Raw genomic sequence first — 25,418 nt, forward strand, 5'->3', positions numbered from 1 at the left:
CACCAATCACCCATGAATTATCTTGCCAAAGTATCTTAAAATGGCTGAATAACATGCTCCTCACTGCTACTGTCATTCCTATTGAATGGAACAATAACATGAACTGTGGCACGTTTAAAGTCATTGCAGACCAAAATGCTCAAAGAAAGTCATTAAAATTGTTTGCGATTAACTGGATTGTCAAATCCCCCGCTATGCTATTCCTAAATCTGTCTCATGTTCTATTTGTGGGACTTAACTCCAGGTTCTGTGGTAAGACGCACAACATATACAGTGGACTCCAGAATTATTGGCACCCTTCATAGAAATAAAGACTGCATTCAATACACAACACAGATAATCCATATCTTATGTTCAAAATGTTTTTCCTGTAAACCATAGGTATCAAAATGATTGTAAATAAAATCCAACTGAAATTGACAATTTTACTTGATTTAGTTCATCTCAGTCTAAAGGAACTATATTGTGTCATTCCATCACTTCCTGTTTCACTGCCATGTAGCACTGTAAGGGTAATAATACAAAATAAAAAAGGAAAACACATGGTTGAAAACTTGCCAGGAAAAGGATGGAAGTGCAAACAGCAGCCGTACCAACATGCTCTGCTCCTGCCAATTGACTGAAGCTAAGCAGGTGTGGGCTTGGTTAGAACTTGGATGGGAGACCTCCTGGGAAAACTAAGCGGCTGCTTGAAGTGGTGTTAATAGACGAGTAAGGGGCAGTCTGAAAGCCCACGACACTCCTCACAAAGAGTAGGAGGTTCCCAGGTGTCCTGGCTAAATTCCAAACGTGCCTCACTCAACCTGCCACCTAATCATCCGTGATTTATATCAGCTAAAAAATTGTTCTCTCTCTCTCCACCTCAGCTGATGTACGGTGAGCATTCTGACAATAAATGGCTGCCGTTGCATCACCCAGGTGGTACTACACATTGAAGTGAGGAGAGTTTCCCCTTCATCACTGTAAAGTGCTTTGAGTCGTCAGATGGTGAGAAAAGCACAAGGAATAATTAAGTTGTCCCCACGAACGGTCAGGAAGATGGTGAGGGAGGCCATAAAGAAACCAAGGATCACAGTTTAAGAATTAGAACGATAGGTTGCATCTTGGGCTCACCAAGTCTTAAAGAGAACCCTAAAATTGTCCATATTGACAAACTCTTTGGAAGATGCACTTACTGAGCTCTATAAACAAACCAAGCACCTGGAGTTAGCAAAATCGAATTATGACTGTAAGAGTGCTATGGTCTGATGAGACCAAAATTGAATGGCCATACACACCATCGACATGTTTGCCGACAAAAGAGGAATGCATACAAGTAGAAGCACATCATACCTACTGTCAAAGATGGAGGTAGGTTATGTTGGTGACATTTTAGAGATATTTTGCAAGCAGTGGTCCAGGGGCGCAATTTAAGAGCAATGGGATAATGAATTCAGCAAAGTACCAGTGGTCTGAACTGAAGAGGGGGGTCCATAAGCACAAACCCAAGAATGTCAATGATTCTGAAAAGCTCTGCATGGAGGAATGCTCACAAATCCCTCCAAATGAGTTCTCTAAACATTATAGGAAATGACTCATGACTGTCATCTTAACCAGGAGTATTTGCACAAAGTATTAAACCAGGGGTGCCAATAATTGTGAAACTTTTTTTTAGATGAATAGAATTATTATTTGAAAAATGTAAGACTTTGGTTTTTCCCATTGGATTATTAATAGACACTTCTTTACATATGTTGGAAAATAAAGCTAGTTAGTTTGCAGTGATTTCTGCACATATTTATCAAGAGTGACAATAATTCTGGACCTGACTGTACATAAAATTTTTACATTAGTTTTCGCAATTCATATAAAGGACATCCATACATTACCATTCTTCCAATAAAACCTAATGAAGAATTACATGCAGCTGTATAAACTTACCTATGACGGATTCAACTGTATTGCTACCGGGATAAAAGGGTGTTGCTTTTGCATTCATGGTTGACAGAGTGGTTGGGGAGGAGCTGTCTGAGCCGATGCTGGAGGCCAGGCTGGATGTTATGCTGGAGGTTATACTGCAAGCCAGCGGGTTCACCGCCGAGAACACACTGATAAGGTTCTGCAAAGCGGATGACAAAATATTCACCATAAATCAGAATAAATGGAATAACCCATTTAGACCGCCCAAGCATGGACTTCACAGGACAGAGATAATGAGAAGCGAGGGTGCATGTTATGGAAACTCCATAATAAAAAATATCCAAAAAATATCCAAATAGCCGACAGATGAAGACTCCTTCCATTGACAACCCAATGTACACATTTACGAAGTAGACAAGTTCACAGAAAACTTCAATTTCATACTTGAAATGCTTCATCTTGTTTACTTTATTGGTAAAAAAAAAAGAAAAAAGGAACTAAAAATAATCATAAACAAGAGACTCCGATTACTTTGAATAGGTTACTTTTTGAGCATTAACATTTTCACAACACCAGCTACATGAAATGCACTCTGCCTCTGGTACATTTGCCGCATCATATCTGCTCATCATATCTCCTCATCCAGCCAATACGTCAGTTTTAAGCGATTATCTTCCAATACCAATATGACCTTAATATAGCGCACAGCAAATGAAAACGTATAATATTTAACACAATGAATACACTGGACATTGTACGCTTTCTTTATGGATTGAGTTTTGACTGATTTCATGAAAATGGAATGAAGACCAAGCATTTTGTTAGTTTCAACATCCATTCTATGTAGTCATTTTCCTTTTTTTCCCCCAGGAGACAATTAAATGCACAAAGTAAACTTCCTTCTTGCTTCACTCACCTGTTTGTCTTGGTCCAAAACCTTTTGATTATCCGGATAACCCTTTAGAGATTTTGCCTACAAACAAGACAGAAAATTGACATGATCATTCAGTGCGGTATTAATCAATGCTACTGTGTTATTCAAGCCTCACTTCAGAAAATAAGTGTGTTAATGTGTAGTCTTGCATCCGCAGCACAAAAAGGAGGGAATCAAGTTATTCAAGCAAGGTAACACACATTCTGAGCAAAACCTTGATCTGGACAACATATTTAAAAAAAGAAACACTAGGGAACTCAGACACTATGTTTTCATAGTGGAACTAGTAGTTCCAGGCTAAATTCAAACCCATTATTTTATCATTTAATTATCAATTACAATCCAGAAACACCTTTCAAAATAAACTATCCCTAAACTATTGCTGAGCCTGGTATAACACTGACAGAAATCACAGAGAATAACACAAGGTTCTATTAAAAAAAAACATTGAAAATTATAGTAAAAAAGTAAATGAATTTTAAAAAACAAACCAAAAAAAAAAAACCCACAGAAATATATGCAAAGCTAAGTATACAATGTATAGTGAGCTGCTCGCAGTTTACAAGATATAGTGGGCAGGAGAGGCAAAGAAAAGAAAGGGATGTTTATGTACCTGATCCTCACGCTCAAAGCCCGGAGCTTTGGGATAGTTAGATGTTGGAGAGGAAACACTGGAGGTGGTGGACTCTGAACATAAGCTACCATTAGTAAAGCTTTTTGGCCTGCCAATGGGTCCAATTGGGGACATTGAACTGTTGCTTCCTGAACATGACGTTACAGTCAGACTATTACAGCATGAAACCTAAAGAAGAAAAGTACACAGGATCTTATTAAGGTTTCATAGCCAGGCCAATGTGCTCAGATTTACAACTAACTTTTAAGTTCTCTCAATAACCAGCAAGTAGCAAGTTTGAAAGACTTCTGAATTAGGAGTTGGTCCTGACAGGCAGTGTCTTAAATGTGCTTCTTAAACCTTTTGTTGAGTTTTTCTTTGGACAATTAGTATTTTAACAGGCTAACAAAGAGCCTTAATTGACTTTCAACCGCTTTGTTTAATCTTCTTCCTTATATGAAAGAGCACATTGCATGAAATCATATACAAAATAATAATAATACAAATGATATAAAAGCAAACCGAAAAGTACAAAAACATTAGCCTATAACTCCCCTTTAGAAAGATCAGGCAACACAAAAACACCTCAAGGTCTCATTATTAGCAGAATTTTCCTTTTTGAACACACAATTCTTCAAAACATATTTCTTACTAGCAGTTTTCATATTTTTACATATTGACACAAGTTTTACTTCAGAAGGACTGCAGGAGCCAGGCACAGCATGCCTTGTCTTTGTCACTGTGAAGGGACAAAGTGAAGAGTGATGGTAAGACGGACAGAGAGGGTGAGGCACATCGTTACGTACACTGCCTGGTTGGCCATTGTTGCCTGCCATGCTGGTGATAGCGTTTGCATGGCCTCCCCACTCGCTGACCGGACACTCGGAGTACTGTTGGGGGCACAGCTTTGACTGGGAGCCCGAATGCATCACAGTGAGCAGAGAATTCATGGTCTCTTCGGTGGAAGGAATTCCTGAAACAAACAAGAGGGGTTTTTACATGCCCTTTCATGATCAAGTGCTGCATCTAAACCTATTATTTGATGTTCCCAAGACAATTAAACCATTTACAGTACTGACCACCATATCTCAGAATTTGCAATTAACCTTAAGGGGGTGCTACCCAAACCTTTGTCAATTTGTCAAGGAGAATGTTGGCCTAATGAATCAAAACTTGCTAAGACCACCTTACAACTGTCTCTCCAGAATCCGCAAGGATCCTGTGCATTAAAAATGGGAACCTGGGCTGCTAAGGGGAACACTTGGTCAAAGCACCATCGTGCGGTGCATGAAGGAGCCGCAGGCTCTCAGACCAAATATGGACCATGCCAGTGTGGACTAGGGGTGGGGCTGTTCACTTCCACAGAGGAGTACTTGTCAACAGATTTTGTTTACTGAAAACAATAAAAATGTGCAAAAATGAATCAAATCGTGCTACTTACAACGCACTGCGGTGTGTCTAGTTCACAAAAATGTCACGTTGATGTCAGAATACAATACGAGAGGCTACTGATAACATGTAGGCCACCTCATGCAGCTAGGGTGTTTTGGCTCCGCTCCAGCACACGTTCAATTTGACAGCATGTATATCCATATTGGCTGAATTACAGCCCTCTGTGCCTGTGTATGAATGGGTCTCCTCCTCCCCTGCTGTGTGTGTGCGCGACTTGTGGCTGCGATGTGAAAAGCAGCAGTTGGCTGACAGGGGTGTCTCAGAGGAGAACCATCACTCTCTCGAGCTGGCACAAGGGGCCATATAGAAGCATGCTTGTACAAAACTCGCAAATTGACATTCGAAATTCAGGCGGGATTTGAAAGTAAAATGAAAATATTTGCATTGTAGATTGACATTTATGTTATGAACTCAGGTAATTATTTTATTTTTTTATGTGATATATTTTTGACACTTTGTATTTGATAAATTACACCGAATCAAAATACAAAATTGACGGACTTTTAAATGGGTACATGTCTAGGCTACAAAAGCTTTAGAAAAGACATATTAACCAACAAATTGAAAACATGCTATACAGCATGTTTCATTTGCATTTGCATGGGGATCTCCACTAAATGGCCCTAAGCTCCAGGAGTTCCGTTATGAGAAAACCACAGAGAAGTTCCCTCTGAAAGATGAAAAGGTCACCCGCTCAATTCCAAAGAAGAACAGAAATCCCTCTCCACCCTTTTCCCCACGCATTGTATTTCATCTGAGACTGCCAAATTAAAGCCAAGCCTATCCCATAAAATAAACTACTTAAGTGGACAAACAGTTCAGGCAACCATGAAAAACAAGACCTGTCTGACCAGACAATAAGATAATAACACTTACGCTCTACATGTGCAAATGCACAGAAAGGCCCCCTGGGACAATAGCCAGTTTGCCTCATGTCGTTGCATTTTGTGGACTTGTAAATCTGCAAAGCAAAAACAGATAAGTGCACTTAGTGTTGACTGTGATACATTGAATATAATTTAATTATACTGATATGTGCAAAGAAAGAACCAAAAAATTCTAAATGGAATGTGAAAGCATTGCTACAGCTCACATTTGGTCATCACAAATTAGACGGAATTACCCATCACAAAGAATGACTGTTGCATCTACTATACTTCAGGCATCAGCCAGACCATTTTGAATTCTTGCCAGATTTGTTGAGGCCATTGGCAGAGACACCCACACAAAGATGGCATAGATTACTGCAAATGTATTATTCCAAATTATTGTCCAATTTTCGAAACTGAATAACAAACTTACTGTTCATGGTAGAAGTCTGAAACTTAGATCATAGACTATTTATTTTCCCAAGAAAACGATTGTATAACTTAAATTGTAAAACTTTTATTTTATTTCTTAATTTGTAATCTCTTTGAAAGCAGCTGCATCGAAACACGCTGAGGTTTCAACCAATAGGAGATCTCATAAATACAAGATTTTATCTTTTGTTGATACTGCACAATTGTAGTGTACTCTGGCACATCAGAGCAGAGCAATTATGTTTTCCCACATTTAAATCAAACATAAGACAGACAAGTTAAAACATTTCATTTAAAACGCAACACTTCCACATAAGATTTACCAAAATATGTTATGCCATTTTGAAATAAAGTTTTATGCATTTCAAGAAAACCAGTTTTTTCCATGGATGTATTTGTTAGTCCTGTGGAAATATGTTGCAGCTTATCCAATTTATTATACAGACTTTTTTCAATTTGTATGGTGCTCTATATGATGCTATAATGCATGGGTTATTGAATTGCAGCATTGTGGCCAGTTCATAGCCAAAGGGATCGCTGCTTGCAGTGCCATTTTGTAACTGGCACCGTCCCGAGTCTTTAAAGAAACTAAATGCATTCTCAAGATAAGAAGAAACCAAATTCCATGAAAGACGCTCTTGACCACTGACCTCTGGATGGAACTGCTGTTCGGTTCGGGAGTGGCAATACTGGCAGCTGTCTCCACTCTCACACTTTGAGGGCTCTCCCCACTCGTCCCCGTGCTTCACATTTGGGCACGGTGTCGACCTGCCGTGACAGTAACATTTACACCAACATTACAACACTCACTCAGGAAATCATTTCCACAGATTGCGATGCAACCACAGGATAAAATAATAGTCATAACGGAAAAGAAATGAATGAAAACAGACTTCCTACCTGTACTTGAACTTGCGTGGATTCCTTCTCCGGTCTCTACTGTTATGGTAGTGTGGGCAGGCGTAGCCCTGTCTGCATAGACGTGGAGGTTTGGTGCACTGCTCCGTTTTGTAGTTTGCCAGAACAAAGTTGGTATCTAGATACAAGGAGGGACCCATACATAGGTTTTACCACATGCTCAAGTTGTAGAAAATTGCATACAAAGCAAAGTCAAAACAAATTATTCAACAACCATATTCCCTTTGTTTACAACCCCCTCCCCCCTACTCCATGAAATGGTTCCAACCAAAATTAAGATCAAATGCAATAAATTTTTTTTTAAATGAATCAGTCATTTCATCCTCAACAATTGTAGGCCAATCAAAAACAAACTAAAACTGAAATAAAGAACTTCAGAAAGCAAACCACTCCTCTAACAGGTGGTGTTGCTGGACCAGCCGGGGGCTGCTGGCACAAGAGCTGGCCACAGAGCACTGGCACAGTGCCACTCCCATACCACACCAGGCACTACGACTACGAAGGGCTGCTGGGTGACTCATCCTAAGGCCGATAAGGAAACTTCTGCACATCTACAGTAGGAACCCCTAACCAGCAATGCACAGAAAATACTTGCTCAATTATATTGTCTATTTCTTGTGGGATGCCAATAATTCTACCCAGTGCATTTCTTAATTAGACATGTACACATTCTGAAAACAAAAGTAACTAAATCGGCTTTATTCATTTTGGCTGCAATCTATAAAAAATGGAACCAAGCATGACATTGAAAAAAGTTGTGACATACCTAATTTCAGTATGCATAATTCTGTGTGAAAATTGTTTTTAGATGCCCAGAGCTTGCTTGCTCTTATCAAATCAGCAACACATGATAAGATGACATACACAGGCCTGTTCCTAACCTTGCCAGCGGGGGTCCTCAGTGACAGTCTTCTCAATCATGGCCTGACTGGCCAGCACTCCCGGCTGCAGGTCAGGGATCCCCTCCCCTGTGCCCAGCTGTCCATTCTGAAGAGCCTCCTGAGCCTGGATCTCTCTGGGAATACAACCATGCGTACATGAACCATCAGGAGAAATATATATACCATACATATCCGTTGCAATAGTATCTCGGCAAGAAAGAACAAATTTCAAATGGGTATTACAAGCACCTGATTCCTCAGCAGATCTGGCAAACTTTTTGAATATTTTTAACAGGATTTCACAGCTGGACTGAAGTGACTGAAATTGAATACTTTGCTCAAGGGTGAAGACGGCAAATTAGAACCCACAAACCACAAGAGTCAAGCATTGTAACTGCCATTCCATACTGCCGCAGGAGACACCGATCCACAGCCAGTCCTTCCCTTCAGTGAAATCTGCACTTGTTGCTTAGCAACTGCAGAAAATAATTTCTTCTAACAATAACATCACTGCCACTCAACTGGCAGTCCGCACAAGACCTCCTTTATTATTGGCAGAAATTTAGATTTCCGGTTCAGATTTTTATGACTTTTAAGCAATGTGCAACTGGTATTAAAATACATATATTATTAATGGGTTGTTACAATTTAATCTTGAAAGCATAGGGAAAGTATTTAAAAAATAAAAACAAGTGAGCTTGGTACCAAATCCTGTATTCAATTATTCAGATGCTCCATTTGAGCACAACCGAGGAAAAAGGGAAAGGAGAAGAAAAAAAAACAACAACATGGACACATCGATGTACGACAAGCAAAATGTACACTGCAGCTTCATGGACAGCCATCTTGTTATTGATGAAAACCTTTAAGAAAGAGCATGACAGTGGTTTACTGATGAATAACTTGACAATAGAACATAACACAGTAGTGGTGATTGCTGAATAATTTTTCTTATGAAAAGGCAGTATCCAGAGGGCCAATGTGTGGGTGATGGAATGAAAAGTGTTCTGAGAATGAGAGCACAAGACACTCAAGACTGCCATAAACAATGAACCTTATGTGGGCACAAATAAATGCTTTGACAGGAAAACACTGTGCAATTATCATCACTAATCGAGCTAAAAAGATTATTCATTGAATCCATCTGCTCTTTCTTCTTGAATGCATTTCAATGGACTTGCTCACTTCTCTACCATTTGAAAGTGACTCAGGTAATTGTCAGTAATTATGTGCAGACTATTCATCCTACTCTGATATGAAAATACATTGTCAATATGTAATGCATGTATTGAAAAGTTCCGGAACATTTTAATGTATGTTAAACGTAGGCTCCAGTTAAAAAAGTTTTCTGAACTCAATATTCATTTTCTGAACAGCAGAAAGTCTGCTCTGGTCTGATCAAACAGGCTGCAGCACAATTATTCTCATGCACCACGAAATATTTTTTGATCCTTTTAACATATCAAACATGGCTGTGCAGGTCGTTAACTTTCATTGGAACTGCTGAAATGTTTCATGCTGAGTGGATTACATCATCACCATGGGTGACTTCCCCCTTTTGGCCTAAACTTCAGGGAGAATAAAATGGCCGTGGAATTCCCCTGCTCTGCTGTGACAAGAATTACAAGTGTTTACATACAGAAAATTCTCATTTCCCATTTCAGTCGCTGCGGTTTTTCTTGCAGCTTATGCAGACTCCATCCAGATAGGATTCAGTCTATCATTGGCATCTAACCTTTGGAAATGTAGCATTTAAAATACCCATTGAGGACTATGCTGTCATGAAAGAAAAGCAGAAAAACTGCAGCCAGTGGGAGAGCACCCAAGATCATACAATGTCACCAAAAATAAAGAGCAGACAAGTTCCTCCACAAATAAATACAACACTGATTGCATGAACAAACACATATTTCTATCACAGTTCATGCAAACGCTGAGATTGTGTGTTTGTATTATGCAAATAATGTCATATTCATGGAACTTAAATATGTAACAAACTAAACTTGTTTGCCCCCTACTGTCTGAACCTTGCATGTATTTTATTCCTAGCATTCTAGCTGCAGAGGCAAAACGCCAAACTAAATACGAAACCACTGTACAAAATGAAAGCAGCTTGCTGGCATTATTATTTATTAAAATACTGAAAGAGCAATTATCTACATTGCAGGCTTGCTTTCCCCCTCAGAAAGCCCCACCTACATGTTTTCTGACCAAAACGTTTCCACTGATGCTGGGTAGCCATCATAATCCATTCTCTACCGATATAGACAAATCCATATTGTGGCCCATAAGTTACATAATTTAAATCATTTTTCACCCACCCTTACATTGAGGGTCATGAAAGAGAGTCTCAGAGATCATACAATGTCACGAAAGATACTGAGCAGAAATGTAAGCTGACAAATGTGTCACAACTCAAGTTCCTCCATAAATAAATACAACACTGACTGCTTGAACAAACACATAATTGCATCACAGATCATGCAAAGAGAAGTATCGACGGTGACATTTTGGTTCCATTAAGAAAAGCTAAGCTTCCAAAGGGCAGCAGCCAAACGAATGCATAGTGGACATGCAAAAGAGCAGTGCACCTTTTTGGGGACAGGTGAACATACCTGATGTCATACACCGGGGGTCGCAAGTCATGTGGACCGTGAGCAAAGGCACAGTGGAGCCCGTTCTTCACACAGTGCCCTCTGGCATCTGTCTCATGGATGCAGGTGCCAGTCTTGTAGTAGCGCAGATGGTACTTTCTCTCTGTGTCACCAGTTGTCCTGTGCAGGTACGGGCAACTGATAAAAAAAAAGGAGAAGAAATGCAATGTTCAGACCATAAGTAAACAAGAGATTTACAGTGCCCTCGGTAACATTTGGGACGGACCCACCATTTATTTATTTGCGCATTTGTAATTAACATATGTGGTTAAAGTGCAGTCAGATTTTAATAAAGGCATTTTTATACATATTGGTTTCAACATGGCTTTAAGTCATCAAGGGTCCAAGGTATTAAATGAGCCTCAAACCACTCCGAAATTATCCTGAATGTTTTTCCCAATGTTCAACAAGAAAATTTGCAGTAGTATTTTTTTGTAATTTATTTCATGTCTGGAATCAGCATAATTGTTTGAGGCTAATTTGATACTTCAGACCCTAGAGGACTCAACCTATCATGGACTAAGGCACCCAATATAAAACACATAGAAAGGCCTAGGAATCACAATGCATTTCAACGGTCATGCGTCTTGAAAAACGGTCCTATGATCAAATAAATCGCTGGCGTCGCATCCATCTGGGAGATGTAACGCACAGGTCGCATCCGCCCATAAGGGGTTAAAGCCATTTAGCCCAACAAATGTGCTCCATACTGTATCAGCATAATTTACAGCTGAATCTTCACACACACCATAAAGCCAGTCACCCACCACTCATACCACTCAGAAGAGAGGAGTTTGGGTAGCAAACAACGCCACAAAGACTCCCATAAAGCTCCCTGAAACAACCGATGATTACCAAAGAAATTATGTACAGCGACAGTAGTGTTGACTCTGGACACCAGCACACTGAATTTGAATTGAGAAATGACTATGGAGGTGAAGTGCTGACTTTGGTTAACAATGGGGTGACCATGTATTAAACCTGTAATGCCTACACAGTTCACCCAATATGGATGTAAAACTACTCAAATTAAAAGTTGAAAAAATAAAATAAAACAATTTAGGTTATTTCAACTGTTTGTTTGCTAGATGTGTCACTGTCCAAATACTCAGACTGCACTGAACTAAAAGTTTACTGAAAAATGGAAGTAAATGAGCACAATCATTCAAGCAATTTCATGACTAAATGAGAATAGCAAGAATGTTCTGCAAATAGTAGTAGAGGAAAACATTGTCTGCAATATAATATAGGCCACTGCTTTACTCGCTTGTTTCAACAAAGTTATTCTGAGCCTTTGGACCCATGCCTCTAAGCATAGCTTAGAAAGAAAAAAAAGAAGAAAAACTAGCAACAGTGCCAGAAATCCAGCAGTGGCACTGTGCCTATGCTGCCTCTATGTTGGGAAGTTTCACTCATGGAGAGAGGAAAAAAAAAAAAAAAAAAAAAAAAAAAAAAAAAGTACATACATATACATATACATATATATATACAGTACTGTGCAAACGTTTTAGGCAGGTGTGGAAGAAATGCCGTGAAGTAAGAATGCTTTCGAAAATAGAAATGTTAATAGTTTATTTTTAACAATAAACAGAATGCAAGGTGCGTGAACAGAATAAAAATCGAAATCAAATCGATGTTTGGGGTGACCATCCTTTGCCTTCAAACCAGCATCAATTCTTCTAGGTACACTTGCACAAAGTCAGGGATTTTGTAAGCATATAGTCAGGTGTGTGATTAACCAATTTTAACAAACAGGAGCTAATGATCATCAATTTAATATGTAGGTTGAAACACAATCATTAACTGAAACAGAAACAGCTGTGTAGGAGGGTTAAAACTGGGTAAAGAACAGCCAAACTCTGCTTCCAAGGTGAGGTTGCTGAAGACAATTTAATGTCACCATGGCAAAACTGAGCACAGCAACAAGACCCAAGGTAGTAATACTACATCAACAAGGTCTCTCAAGGCAGACAGGGGTTTCCAGATGTGCTGTCCAAGCTCTGTTGAAGCACAAAAAAACTGGCAACATTGAGGACCGTAGACGTAGTGGTCGGCCAAGGAAACAGCAGGTTCTCTGGACTGATGAGTCAAAATTTGAAATATTCGGCTGTAGCAGAAGGCAGTTTGTTCGCCGAAGGGCTGGAGAGCAGTACAAGAATGAGTGTCTGCAGGCAAGAGTGAAGCATGGTGGAGGTTCCTTGCGAGTTTGGGGCAGCATTTCTGCAAATGGAGTTGGGGATTTGGTCAGAATTGGTCTCCTCAATGCTGAGAAGTACAGGCAGATACTTATCCATCATGCAATACCATCAGGGAGGCATCTGATTGGGTCCAAATTTATTCTGCAGCAAGACAACGACCCCAAACATACAGCCAATGTCATTAAGAACTATCTTCAGCGTAAAGAAGAACAGGGAGCCACAGAGCCCTGATCTCAATATCATCGAGTCTGTTTGGGATTACATGAAGAGACAGAAACATTTGAGGCTGCCTAAATCAACAGAAGAACTGTGGCTAGTTCACCAATATGTTTGGAACAACCTACTAGCCGAGTTCCTTCAAAAACTGTGTGCAAGTATACCTAGAAGAATTGATTGCTGGTTTGAAGGCAAAGGGTGGTCACACCAAACATCGATTTGATTTAGATTTTTATTGTATTCACTCGCCTTGCATTTTGTTAATTGATAAAAATAAACTATTAACATTTCTATTTTTGAAAGCATTTTTAATTTACAGCATTTTTTCCACACCTTCCTAAAACTTTTGCACAGTACTGTATTATTCAATGCAGAATACTTTGGCATCAGAAAAAGTTGTGAAAATGTTGATTAATGTCAATAAGGGTTCATTAATAATTGGTTAGATAGTGAGGAATAAATGGGCTGCAGAATGCATCAAGAAAATTGCCATTGGTTGACCTTCCCATTTTTGACCATGGTTACAATTCTTCTATAATCAGTTCACAATAATTAGCGACAACCTTCATCATGATGGGAATTTTCAAATGGTCATATGGGTTTGTGGTTTTTCAAAGTCACTGGCCCGCACACTACTGGCCCATTAGGCAATACATTTCTTTGATGCTACCAATGTAGTATTTTTATGGTAGGAAGAGCCACCCAGACCACAAATGTCACAGAAAAGACGGGTTGTATCAGCACCTTTCGTATTACCCAAGATAATTCCCCTGATGGGAATGATTGTCTACCAAAAGGGCAAACAAACCAAATTACTAGAGTAGCTGAAGCAAACAGATTGTTTGGAATTTTCTTGTTCGATTTTCACTAACATTTATAAACAATCATTGATTAGCCGTTAGCAAAACTTAGAGAAATACCCAGGAGTCATGCCATCTGTGGCGACTGTTGCCATTCATTAGAAAAGCGTCCCAGCTGGCAGCATCGGCTTGAATTAATGAACATTAACGTTACCTCAAGACGATTTTTGGAAGTATAATCCAGTATCTTCGGTTAAATGCAATCATATAGCCAACATTGAGTAGGAAATACAATATCTGCCATTAACAACATCTAACAGTTAACGTTACTGATTAGTTGGCCAGAATAACAATAGCTAGACTACTACCGCAAGGTTTACAAAAAAGTAACTCAAGTGCTTACTAATGTTTATGATTCTAGCGAGTTTCACCAAACATTAGTAACTTTTGCTACCCGTTACACCATCATGGGATACACCTAGCTAGAGCTACATAACAGCCTAATAATCCCTGAGGGACACCCCGGTGATGCCAACGCCCTGTGCTATTAACCTCGGAGTGATGGGCACCTGAGAACATTGCGGAAGTGACCCAGGCGTGCAGATTCTTCCTCTACAACATCCAGAGAATCCGCCCCTCTCACCCCCTACTCAACCTAGCTCCTGGTCCAAGTGATGGTACGGTCCCGCCTGGACTACTGTAACACTCTTGGCTGGCCTTTCAGCATCTGCCATCAGACCCCTCCAACTCATCGAGAATGCAGCAGCTTGTCTGGTCTTTTACCTTCCCAGACACTCCCACGTCACCATCCGGCTCACTTCCCTCCACTAACAGAATATTGGTGCTGGCTTTCCAGGCAGTTAAGGTGTCAGCCGCAGCTTACCTCCAAAAGATTATCAGACCCTACACACCTGCCAGACTTCTTCATTCAGCTGCATGTATTTTCCTATGCGAATTTATAAAAATGTAATCTAATACAACCTCCGATAGGATAACCATTTATATTAGACAGTAATGAGCATGGAATAGTGGAATTACTCATGAGATTGCTTATTTTTTAAATAAAACCTTGGGAGTGGTGATGGACAACAGGTTCTTCCTGTACAACATCCAAAGAATCCGACCCTCTCACCACCTACTCCACTCAGCTCCTTGTCCAAGCAATGGTCCTGTCCCGCCTGGACTATTGCAATTCTCTGCTGGCTGGCCTTCCAGCATCTGCCATCAGACCCCTACAACTGATCCAGAATGCTGCAGCCAGTCTGGTAATCAATGTTCCAGACATTCACATGTCACCCCCCTGCTCAGCAACCTCCACTGGCTGCCTGTTATGGCTCGCATCAAATTTAAAACTTTGGTGCTTGCGTAGCAGGCAGTTAAGGGATCAGCCCCTGTATATACTCAATCACTTATCAAGACCTATACACCAGCAAGACCCCTCCGTTCTGCCACTTCGTGCCGTCTGGCGCCTCCCCACACCTGCACTTCTCGCTCACGACTGCTGTCTGTCCTGGTCCCACGGTGGTGGAATGGTCTCCCGGTGGATGTCAGAACAGCAGTCTCTGACCTCTTTCAAGCGCAGACTGAAGACTCATCTCTTCAGGCTACACCTTTCCCTCCCTAACTCACCACCATGATTAGCCTTATATATGCCATAGACTGTAATGGCACTTGTATACAGTCGTATGAAAACGTTTGGGCACCCCTGACCATTTCCATTATTTTCATGTATAAATCATTGGGTGTTTGGATCCGCAACTTCATTTTGATCTATCAAATAACTGAGGGACACAGTAATATTTCAGTAGTGAAATGAGGTTTATTGGATTAACAGAAAATGTGCAATATGCATCAAAACAAAATTAGACAGGTGCATAAATTTGGGCACCCATTGCTCATTAAGCCTTGAACTTCATAGACAGGTGCATCCAATCATGAGAAAAGGTATTTAAGGTGGCCAATTGCAAGTTGTTCTTCTCTTTGACTCTCCTCTGAAGAGTGGCAACATGGGGGCCACAAAACGACCTGAAAACAAAGATTGTTCAGCATTATGGTTTAGGGGAAGGCTGCAAAAAGCTCTCTCAGAGATTTCAGCTGTCAGTTTCCACTGTGAGGAACATAGTGAGGAAATGGAAGGCCACAGGCACAGTTCTTGTTAAGGCCAGAAGTGGCAGGCCAAGACGAATATCGGAGAGGCAAAGGCGAAGGATGGTGAGAACGGTCAAATACAACCCACAGACCACCTCCAAAGACCTACAAGGTCATCTTGCTGCAGATGGTGTCACTGTGCATCGTTTAACAATAGAGCGCACTTTGCACAAGCTGTACGGGAGCGTGATGCAGAAGAAGCCTTTTCTGCGCACACGCCACAAACAGAGTTGCTTGATGTATGCAAAAGCACAGCTTCATTTTGGAATAAGGTGCTGTGGACTGATGAAACAAAGATTTAGTTATTTTGTCATAACAAGGGGCGTTATGCATGGCGGCGAAAGAACACAGCATTCCAAAACACTTGCTACCCACAGTAAAATTTGGTGGAGGTTCCATCATGCTGTGGGGCTGTGTGGCCAGTGCCGGTACTGGGAATCTTGTTAAAGTTGAGGGTCGCATGGATTCCACTCAATATCAGCGGATTCTTGAGAATAATATTCAAGAATCTGTCACAAAGTTGAAGTTATGCCAGGGCTGGATATTTCAACAAGACAACAACCCAAAACACTGCTCAAAATCTACTCAGGCATTCATGCAGAGGAACAAGTACAATGTTCTGGAATGGCCATCCCAGTCCCCAGACTTCAATATCATTGAAAATCTGTGGGATGCTCCCAACTGTCCACTTATCTTCTCCAGAACAATCTCCATGACCCCAACCAGTCTGGCTTCAAGAGTGGCCACTCCACTGAGACTGCCCTGCTCGCGGTCACTGAGGCACTCCACTCTGCTAAAGCCAAATCCCTCTCCTCTGTCCTCATCTTCCTCGACCTGTCGGCCGCCTTGGATACAGTCAACCATGAGATTCTGCTCTCATCGCTGTCTGGGATGGGTGTCACAGGGTCTGCACTCGCTTGGTTTTCCTCCTACCTCTCTGGTCGCTCCTACCAGGTGACTTGGAGGGGCTCAGTCTCTGACCCTCACCCCCTACAAACTGGGCTCAGTTCTTGGGCCTCTCCTCTTCTCACTATACACCATGTCTCTTGGTTCTGTTATCTCTTCCCATGGCTTTTCTTATCATTCTTACGCTGATGACACCCAACTCTTTATTTCCTCCCCCCCCCCCCCCCCCCGATACCCAAGTCACCACACAGATCTCTGCCTGCTTGGCTGATATCTCTGCGTGGATGACTTCCCACCACCTGAAGCTCAACCTTGCCAAAACTGAGCTTCTTTACATCCCTGCTAAGTCCTCTCCGTCAATCCACCTCTCACTGACTGTTGAGGACTTTGTAGTTGTATAAAATCTAGGCCTTATGTTATTTGTATTCTTAGCACTTAAAACTGGGCAGCCTGTAGTGTAGTGGTTAAGGAACATGACTGGGTGCCAGTGAGTGGTTGGTGGTTTGATCCCCGGTGTAGCCACGATAAGATTAGCATAGCTGTTGGGCAAGGCCCACATAGCAGACATTGCTCCAGGGGGATTGTGTCCTGCAATGTAAGTTGCTTTGGATAAAAGCATCAGCCAAATAACATGTAATGTAATGGTTATGGGTATACACATGGGTATGTCGCTCAGGATGAGTGTCCAAACATAAGTCTAAAAATAGTTTCATAAGTTCAGTTCGACTGTATTTGTATAGCGCCTTTCACAGAAGTCCCAAAGATACTTTATAGAGTAACAGGACAAAAAAAAAAAGTTATTAAAAAAAATAAAAAAAAACAGCCCAGTGCCCAAATACTTACCTCTCTGTACTTTGTGCACCTAGATGTGATGTTGCGTGCGCCTATGTTTTTCAGTTGAGAAGTACAGATGCTCCTTGAAAAAAATGCTTACCATAAAACCCTGCTAGTTATTTGTGCTACTTTCACAGCATTAAAACCTAGATAATTGCGAATGGGTCAGTAGGTTCATTGCATGGGTCAGTAACTTTGAAAAGCCACAGGCCCAGATGGCCAATGGAAAACTGAACTGAATGTCCACCCCTGAATTTCATCTTCATTGCTGAATACAGCTTCAATTGTTCTAAGATGTGGGCAATATGAAGGCGATCAGTGCTGAAATATGTCTGGCTCGGGAAGGGAGTGACAGCCCTCAACACTGCACTCTTACAGACAACGAATGGACAACCAGAAAACATAAAACACAACTGGTGAACTGAATTATGTTAAAAGACCAGGTAGACCGAGGAAGGCCACTGAGGTGGATGACTGGAGAACACTATATAGCGAAGGAACCATGGACCAAGTGGAAAATCCTTGACAGGCCGAGTCAATCACCGGATCTGAATCCAATTGAACAGACATTTTACATGCTGAAGAGGAGACTGAAGGCAAAAAGTCCCCGAAACAAGCAGGAACTGAACATGGCTTCAGTAGAGGCCTAGCAGAGAGCATCATCAGGGAAGATATCCAGCATTATGTGATGTCTAATATCGCAGACTTCAAGCAGTCATTGCATGCAAAGGATATGTGACCAAGTATAAAACAATTATCACTTTATTCTACATTATGTTAAAATATCCTCAAGTGTGCACTTCAACCACATTGTCATCATATCCATTCAAACAAATCCTGTCAAAAGCGCTAGAGTACAGAACCAAAATAACAAAAAATTTGTCATTGTTCAGTGTTAAATGAGGTTAAATCAGTTTTTGATTTTTAAGTAATTAGCAAAATGGTCTAAAAAGATTTGCATTTTGTGAAGCCATTATCACAGCAAAACAAAATTTAATAGAATTCAGAAAACTGACAAAACATAGGCATCGTGGCATAACAAAACGGTTTTATTTTTATTTAGCAACAGCCTATTCAAAAAAGGATAAGACAGAGAATAACAATACTGACGCTTTGCAGTGTTGGGTGACCACGGAGTAAAAAAAATATATATATATCACATAAATCAATAACCAATAAGACCTTTTAGAGAAATGTTCAGAAGCAAACTGTACAGAATCATACCACAAGGGTAGCTGAATAATCTTCACAAAACAGCAACAGCGCTTATGTTCAGTTACTATGGCAACAGACAGGATGGCATCAAGTCAGACTGCTGTTAGTGAGGGACACAGCAATAAAAACTGAGCTGCAGAAGGACCCCACTCACCATCTCATGCCATAGTAGTTCCCCAAATAGTATTCACAATGAATACCAATCATAGCCCTCTGAGCAAAGGTGACTAGACACTTCAATAATAAAAACCAAAGTGGACAGCCAGGTGCTGCAAGCCCACATGGGCTTTTATGCACAAGCAGATGCAACATTGCTCCTTGCAACACCAGCTGCTCTTGGAGATCAGAGGTCGACAAAACCTCACAACTCTATTTTACGCCATTATTAACTTAATGGCTTTCAGTTGGCTGAACAATTTATTTGTTACATACTGAAATCGACAGTTTCTTGGCTACCAAGGAATGACTAGTGGCAGCCCAATTGGGGGGGGGGGGCAGAGCATATTTTCTGGAATACAGAGTCAAATAGCTTGCCATTATTTTGGCAATAAACCAAAAAAAAAAAAATGTCCATACTACATTACTTTGGCAAGTTACCTGTGGTATAAGCAGGATAATACCTTATGAACGAGTTAGTTATGAGGAAATAAATGCCCTTTGCATCAAGCCATACCCTGTCGGGCAGTTATTTCCCCATAACTGACTCGTCCATAGGGTATTATCGCTTACATAACGGTTAGTAATATGCAGTTTGTTTTCTTAGACACCAAGTTAGCTTGTGATAAGTGTAGGTAAGGTAAGTTCACTGGATAGCTATATACGGTTATCGTTTTAACATTATGTAAATAGAAGTTTCATCTGAAGCGATGGTGATGGAGTTGCAAACATTACCAATTTCACCTCTTGGTTAAAGTATTTTTTTTGCCAACTAAATTACCTACAAAATCATATTGCGCATTTTAGCCATCTGAAACATGCAGTTGAGTTTATGGCAGAAGAAATGAAAACCAGTTTCTTTTTTGATTTCTGATGTTCTCTTTCAAACATGGCAAATTAATGTACATATTCTAATGATTCGAAGATCGAATATACATGTAACAGCCCGAATGTAAACATACACATCTGCCCAGAAGGGTCATGAATCAACAGTGTGTGAATGTTTATCTACGAGTCACTGCTACACCATCATCAGCCGCAATTCCAATTTCATTTCTATAGGGTGAAAGATGGACCAGAATAAACAGTAGTTTTGTTGAGAGGGGGAAAATAACTACCAGGAAAAATGCAAAGAGATAAGTCTGAGACTCAGTAAATGTAAATGTATCATAAAAATAGCTGAAATTATATTTGATAATTGATTATCCACATTTTTATTTTATTTTTACTCAGTGGATATTTCTTGAGTTTTTTCTAGTTTATTTTTATTCTATGCATTTACTTTGTGAACATTTGGTTGAAAGGATGGTGAGTTTAGTTGTTTTAATGAAACAATGCCCATGTTTTGATCTGAGTCATTGTTTGCAGTTGACCATATTGTAACTAGCTGAAGAAAGCAACACTAAGGCTACTGCAATTCAAGATCAATGGTGCCATTATTTATTATCAGATTAATTTGAAGTCTGTTTTTGGGAGGAAAATAAATTACAGCCCAACAACTGGTGGGAAGCTTTATGCTGCAATGCTAATGCTAGCAGTCTTAAGTCTTTTGTATGCAAATTCAATATTAAGCGTGTTCTATCAAGACCGTGACAGAGAGCCCAACACTGATGACTAATGAAGAGGAATAATAAATATTCTGCGATAAACCAGCGTAACACTTTACAAGTGTGAGATCCTTGTTTTGATTAATGTTTTTACCACCTGCTCATTTGCAGAATATCCAGAACCCTATGCACACCGCACCGTTTCCTACTGTACATGCTTGGTGCCTTCTTACTGAGAACCAGAAAAGAGCAGTGCATTCCTATTCAAATTGGAAGCTTGACAAGATGGAAAAAATAACCAGTCAAAAGTTGTACTGTTGCTGTAGCAAAGTCTGGCAAGCTGCACCTTTGTCCCACATGCAACAGCTATTTCCAGATGTGCATTCGAGTTCTGCTGCTCAGAGGTTAACACTCTCCTCTCTTTTGTGACATGGCTCCTTCTACTGTGGTCCTCTCACAAGAAGCCCTTAGTCAGGGGTTTTCAAGTATTATTTCCTTGCACTTCTCCATGGTATTCAAATCCACTTTGGTTTACTTTTTACTCGCAACTTTGCATTCCACCAAAACTGACAAGATCTAACAACTTTGTGAAATCTGTTCAGTGCCACCAAGGATGAATACAACATTTTAGCTGAACCAAAGAATGTGAACTGGTGTCATGCATATAAAAATGCACTGCCGACTGGGACATATTAAACTGGACATGTTTGCATAAATAAAACTTCAGAAGGATCCACATTATGCGTTTAAGTAAAGACAAGCAAGGCTACTATGATCAGCTGAAAATATGCCAATCATATACAAATTTGTTATTACTGCAAAAAAAATTTGCACAACATTTGTTGCATGCAACTACAGAAACAAATGGTCTTCCCCCAAACTTGCTTACAGTCCATTTCCAGTTTCAGTGTCCCATTTTGACAAGGACAAAGTAGTGGCTAAAATGCTGCTTTAGCTTGAGAAATTCCCAAAAACAAGTGGAAGTATATTCTTGCAGATGCCAAATTAATCCAAACAAGTTGTCTACAACAAACCACACTGAGGTTTTCCCGAATGTAAACATCTGACACAGAGTGCCAGAAACTTTGTCACCGTTAAGGTCCTTTGCATCAGAGAGAGCTGCAGTGGCCATCTAGAAAACATGTTAAATCACAGCAAAACCATTGCACTAGATAGAAAGAACTACGGCTAAGAGGAAATATAGGTCTATTTTATTTTTGAGTGAACTGCCCCTTTTACAACCATGCTTGTTCAGTTCAATATGCACCAACACCTTGTCGCTGTACAATACCGCCATTTTTAAAGGCTGCAAATATGCCATAGTACTAAAATACAGCTAGGCATTTTGGTGAACAAGAAATTGTGAGACAAGATACTAATTGGTTATGTTATATATATTTTTTAATAATAAATCATAAAAAAATTTGGGAGAGAAATTTAAAAAATAAAAATTGTACTTTTATAAAACAGATCATTATACAGATAAGAAACACAACCAGATAATCTGAAGCAATCTATCCCAGACATGGCAACATTAAACAAATAAGCTTGCCTGGAAATATGTGTATGTGCAGTGGTAGATAAATGTACTAGATTGATGTTATCAACAGCCACATTGCAGCGATAATTAAATGTATGAATTGCACTACACATTAGTAGCGTACTACCTTACCAAACTAAAACGGACCATTTCAGTTCACTGTCGTTTTAAAGTCCGTTTACTAGGACTCATCTGGTCAATTTTAATAAAAATTAACGCAAGTAGCCTAGACAATTTTTTAATAAAATAACATCATAACCTTGGGAGAAAAATCAATTACACTCAATGGTTTGCAGCTTCAGGTGATACACATTCTGGAGAATTGTAAACAGATTGTATCAACCAATGACATGAGGCTGCACGTAGGACAGGCTCAATCACAATCGAGAAAAAGGGGGCGTGTGCATGCTCTCTTAAAGCAAAGCCATAAATAAATGCTAGGTGCATTTTTTAAATACTTATTTAGCATCTTTTTACAACCAAGAAATACATCCATAACGTCGGATACTCGCTAGTTCTCTCTCGATTGTGCTACTTAGTCAAAGCAAAAAGGACAGTAGGGAACAGTTACCCGTTACAGCTTTGCCAAATCGGAAAACAAAAATGTAGGCCACGCTTCCGTATAACAAAGAGCAGTCTGAGCACTACATCAGTGGGTTAACATCGTGATCCAGATTATCGTCAAATAGAGCCAGGGCTATTGGAATTGTCTGTTTGAGAACAATGCGGTTAAACATGCCAACGTCGTCCAGTCTTTAGAAGGTACCGCGTAAGTAATAGTGTCTCAGAACACAGCGAAATAATCCCCGAATATTGAATAAAGCAGACTATTTTTTGCTTGTTTAAATTATTTAAGTTAGGTCAATAGTTTGCCCGGTTTTCGCGTAAATGCGAGTTGTGGCAGGCGTTGAAAGCGAACCAAATGTATAATGATCTGCACTGTGTTTTTGTAGCCAACGTTAATCGTCTGAAACGAAAATAGATATCCACCCACGTTTAAAACATTCAACTAAGTTGCCAAATTTTCCAAGGGAAATGAACGTAAAACTAAGTCGCACACTACAACTTGCAATCCGGGCAAACTCATGAAAAAAACGCGATACTTACTCGTCTCCATCTGGACAAATGCCAGTAGTTTCGTCGTATTTAGTACAATAAACATCTGGGCTGTAGTTAAAAGTCCCATCTCTTCTTCTGATGGGTCGTCTTCTCCGCTGGTTTAGGAAATGCCAGTGAAAACACGTAAAGGGTCTGTGTTGGGTGCACTTGTGCTGCAAGAACAGCGGGCACTGTTCGGTCCTAAACTCCTTTAAATAGCTGCAAAGTGTGAGAAACCAGTTGTAAAATATACATTTCTATAAATAAAAACACGTATGTGCAAAAGCATTGCAACATGAGCGTTATCACCGTTACCTCAATAGCTCGCTCATCACCAAACGTTACTGCACAGCAGTTAGCCTACAATGCTAAAATCTGTTCGCTAGCTAGCTGGCTGGCTACCCACTTGATGGTCACGATAAAAACAAATTAAGCACTAGCTACCGTTAGCTAGCTGCAGTGTAAAGTAAAACATGCTAGGCACACAACAGAACCAAGTTTAACTGGCGTTCTTTTGGTGAAAATAAGGGTTCAAAAAGCATTGCGTCAAAAATCGTTCTTAATTTCAATAGTTCTGCGCGATAATTCCACAAAAATTATAATAAGTACAAGTGGTGGTGCGTCCAATAGTAAAGTTGTGCTCACAGTCAGACTTAGCTTGAAAGATGGCTAGATAGCTGCTAGCCAAATTAAGCGAATCAGGCCGAGCGATATTGGTGAAGAACATTAAAAAGTAATGCAACTTATTTCGTACATTACCACGCAAACAAACAACACACAACAGCTTCTTTGAATTTAATGTACGGTTCTCATAACCAAACCTAAAATAACGTATCAAATATAAAACAGTGCTGTTAAATGTGCCTTTATTTAGCAAGCTTGATTGCTAGCTGCTACGTGCGTTCAGAAGAATTTAGCTAGCAGGGTAGCGAGCTACAAAAGAGAGCGCACCATTTTTTAAAAAACCTCACTTTGCATTAAAGCGTTCAGCTTTACTAACCTATGGGCACCAGTTCAATAGCGACTTTGAAACATAATTTATTCCTTTTCAAAATCGTTTGACTTACGTGTAATGGGTAGGTTTCTCTGTTTGAGGAGAAGCGCTCACCGCCGTTTTCGAAACCGACGGCATTTTCAGTCAAAACAATTAAAGGCGCCTGCGCGAAGGCCCGCTCCACTCTACTCGCGTCCACAGCTGCAGCACAGCAACATGGGCAACTGGCGGGATAAACAAACACCCATCGCTTGAGTTCTCGACAGGGGCAGCTTTGTCGGGATTTTCAACAGAAACATCATGTATTTAAAACAGACTAAGAAAATAGAAATACTACTTAAGGTTATATTCCGTGTGAGTGTAACACCAAGCATTTACTTAATCTCTCCATCTCTTTCGTTGCTTCCAATTGTAATTGCCACTAAGATTAGCCTACAGTAGTATGGTATAACCACTTTAACCCAATTACTGGCTTTCATAAATGTTATCATCACAGACAATAATATCCAACCGTCTCTCTGTGGCGCCAAGATCCACGTAAACGAACTAGCACTAGTCCAGTGGTCTCAATCTCGTTGCCACGGCTGTGTATGCAGGTTTTCATTCCAACCAATGAGTGTTGCCTTAATTGATTCCAATTAGGCTAGTCATTCAGTCATATCCATGGAACTGCATTAAAGCACAGAAGTAACAGTTGTTATTTAGACAGCACAAATAACACATTTCATTTTAATATAGGCCTAGATTATGTGCGAACCTACACCCCCAATTCAGCAAAAATCTGAAATAATTATAGCCTATACTAATCAAGATCTGAGGCTGGAATAAAAACAAGCATAGGCCCACACATGGCCCGAAATGGCACTCAGTTTGAGACCACTGCACAAGTCCATAGTAGGGGTTCTCAACCCAGATCTTAGAGCAGTGCTTCTCAGCCCTGGACTTATGGGGAAGAACTATGAAGGCTACAATACACCATGTGGATCTTAAGTATGTATATTTAAAAAAAGAAAGGAAAAAATAGGCAAAAACATATATTATACCATAATAGTCAGAGAACCATTTTTGTTGGTTCAGTTCCCAAATGCAGCACTGTTGTATGCTTGAGTAAGGT

The 25,418-nt window shown here is 40.2% G+C and overlaps 1 protein-coding gene across 6 annotated transcripts in view; it reads right to left on the bottom strand.

The window, feature by feature from the left end:
• Positions 1–24,889, bottom strand: part of unkl (unk like zinc finger) — a 36,713-nt gene extending 11,824 nt beyond the window's left edge. For 4 of the 6 annotated variants that reach the window (XM_061231737.1, XM_061231735.1, XM_061231736.1 and 1 more), the window contains exons 1-12: positions 24,683–24,876; positions 24,378–24,528; positions 23,320–23,529; positions 10,614–10,790; positions 7,999–8,132; positions 7,100–7,235; positions 6,850–6,967; positions 5,775–5,859; positions 4,253–4,419; positions 3,447–3,635; positions 2,816–2,872; positions 1,921–2,098 (exon numbers count right to left, since the gene is read on the bottom strand). In XM_061231737.1, the coding sequence (XP_061087721.1) occupies positions 1,921–2,098; positions 2,816–2,872; positions 3,447–3,635; positions 4,253–4,419; positions 5,775–5,859; positions 6,850–6,967; positions 7,100–7,235; positions 7,999–8,132; positions 10,614–10,790; positions 23,320–23,529; positions 24,378–24,442 (1,516 nt within the window). In that variant the 5' untranslated portion in view covers positions 24,443–24,528; positions 24,683–24,876. Of the gene's footprint in view, positions 1–1,920; positions 2,099–2,815; positions 2,873–3,446; positions 3,636–4,252; positions 4,420–5,774; positions 5,860–6,849; positions 6,968–7,099; positions 7,236–7,998; positions 8,133–10,613; positions 10,791–23,319; positions 23,530–24,377; positions 24,529–24,682 lie in introns of all 6 variants that reach the window. The other 2 variants (XM_061231733.1, XM_061231738.1) reach the window with 2 other exon arrangements.
• Between the last annotated feature and the right edge of the window lie 529 nt (positions 24,890–25,418).

The sequence above is a fragment of the Conger conger genome, chromosome 2, assembly GCF_963514075.1.
Source record: "Conger conger chromosome 2, fConCon1.1, whole genome shotgun sequence".
Lineage (NCBI taxonomy): Eukaryota > Metazoa > Chordata > Actinopteri > Anguilliformes > Congridae > Conger > Conger conger.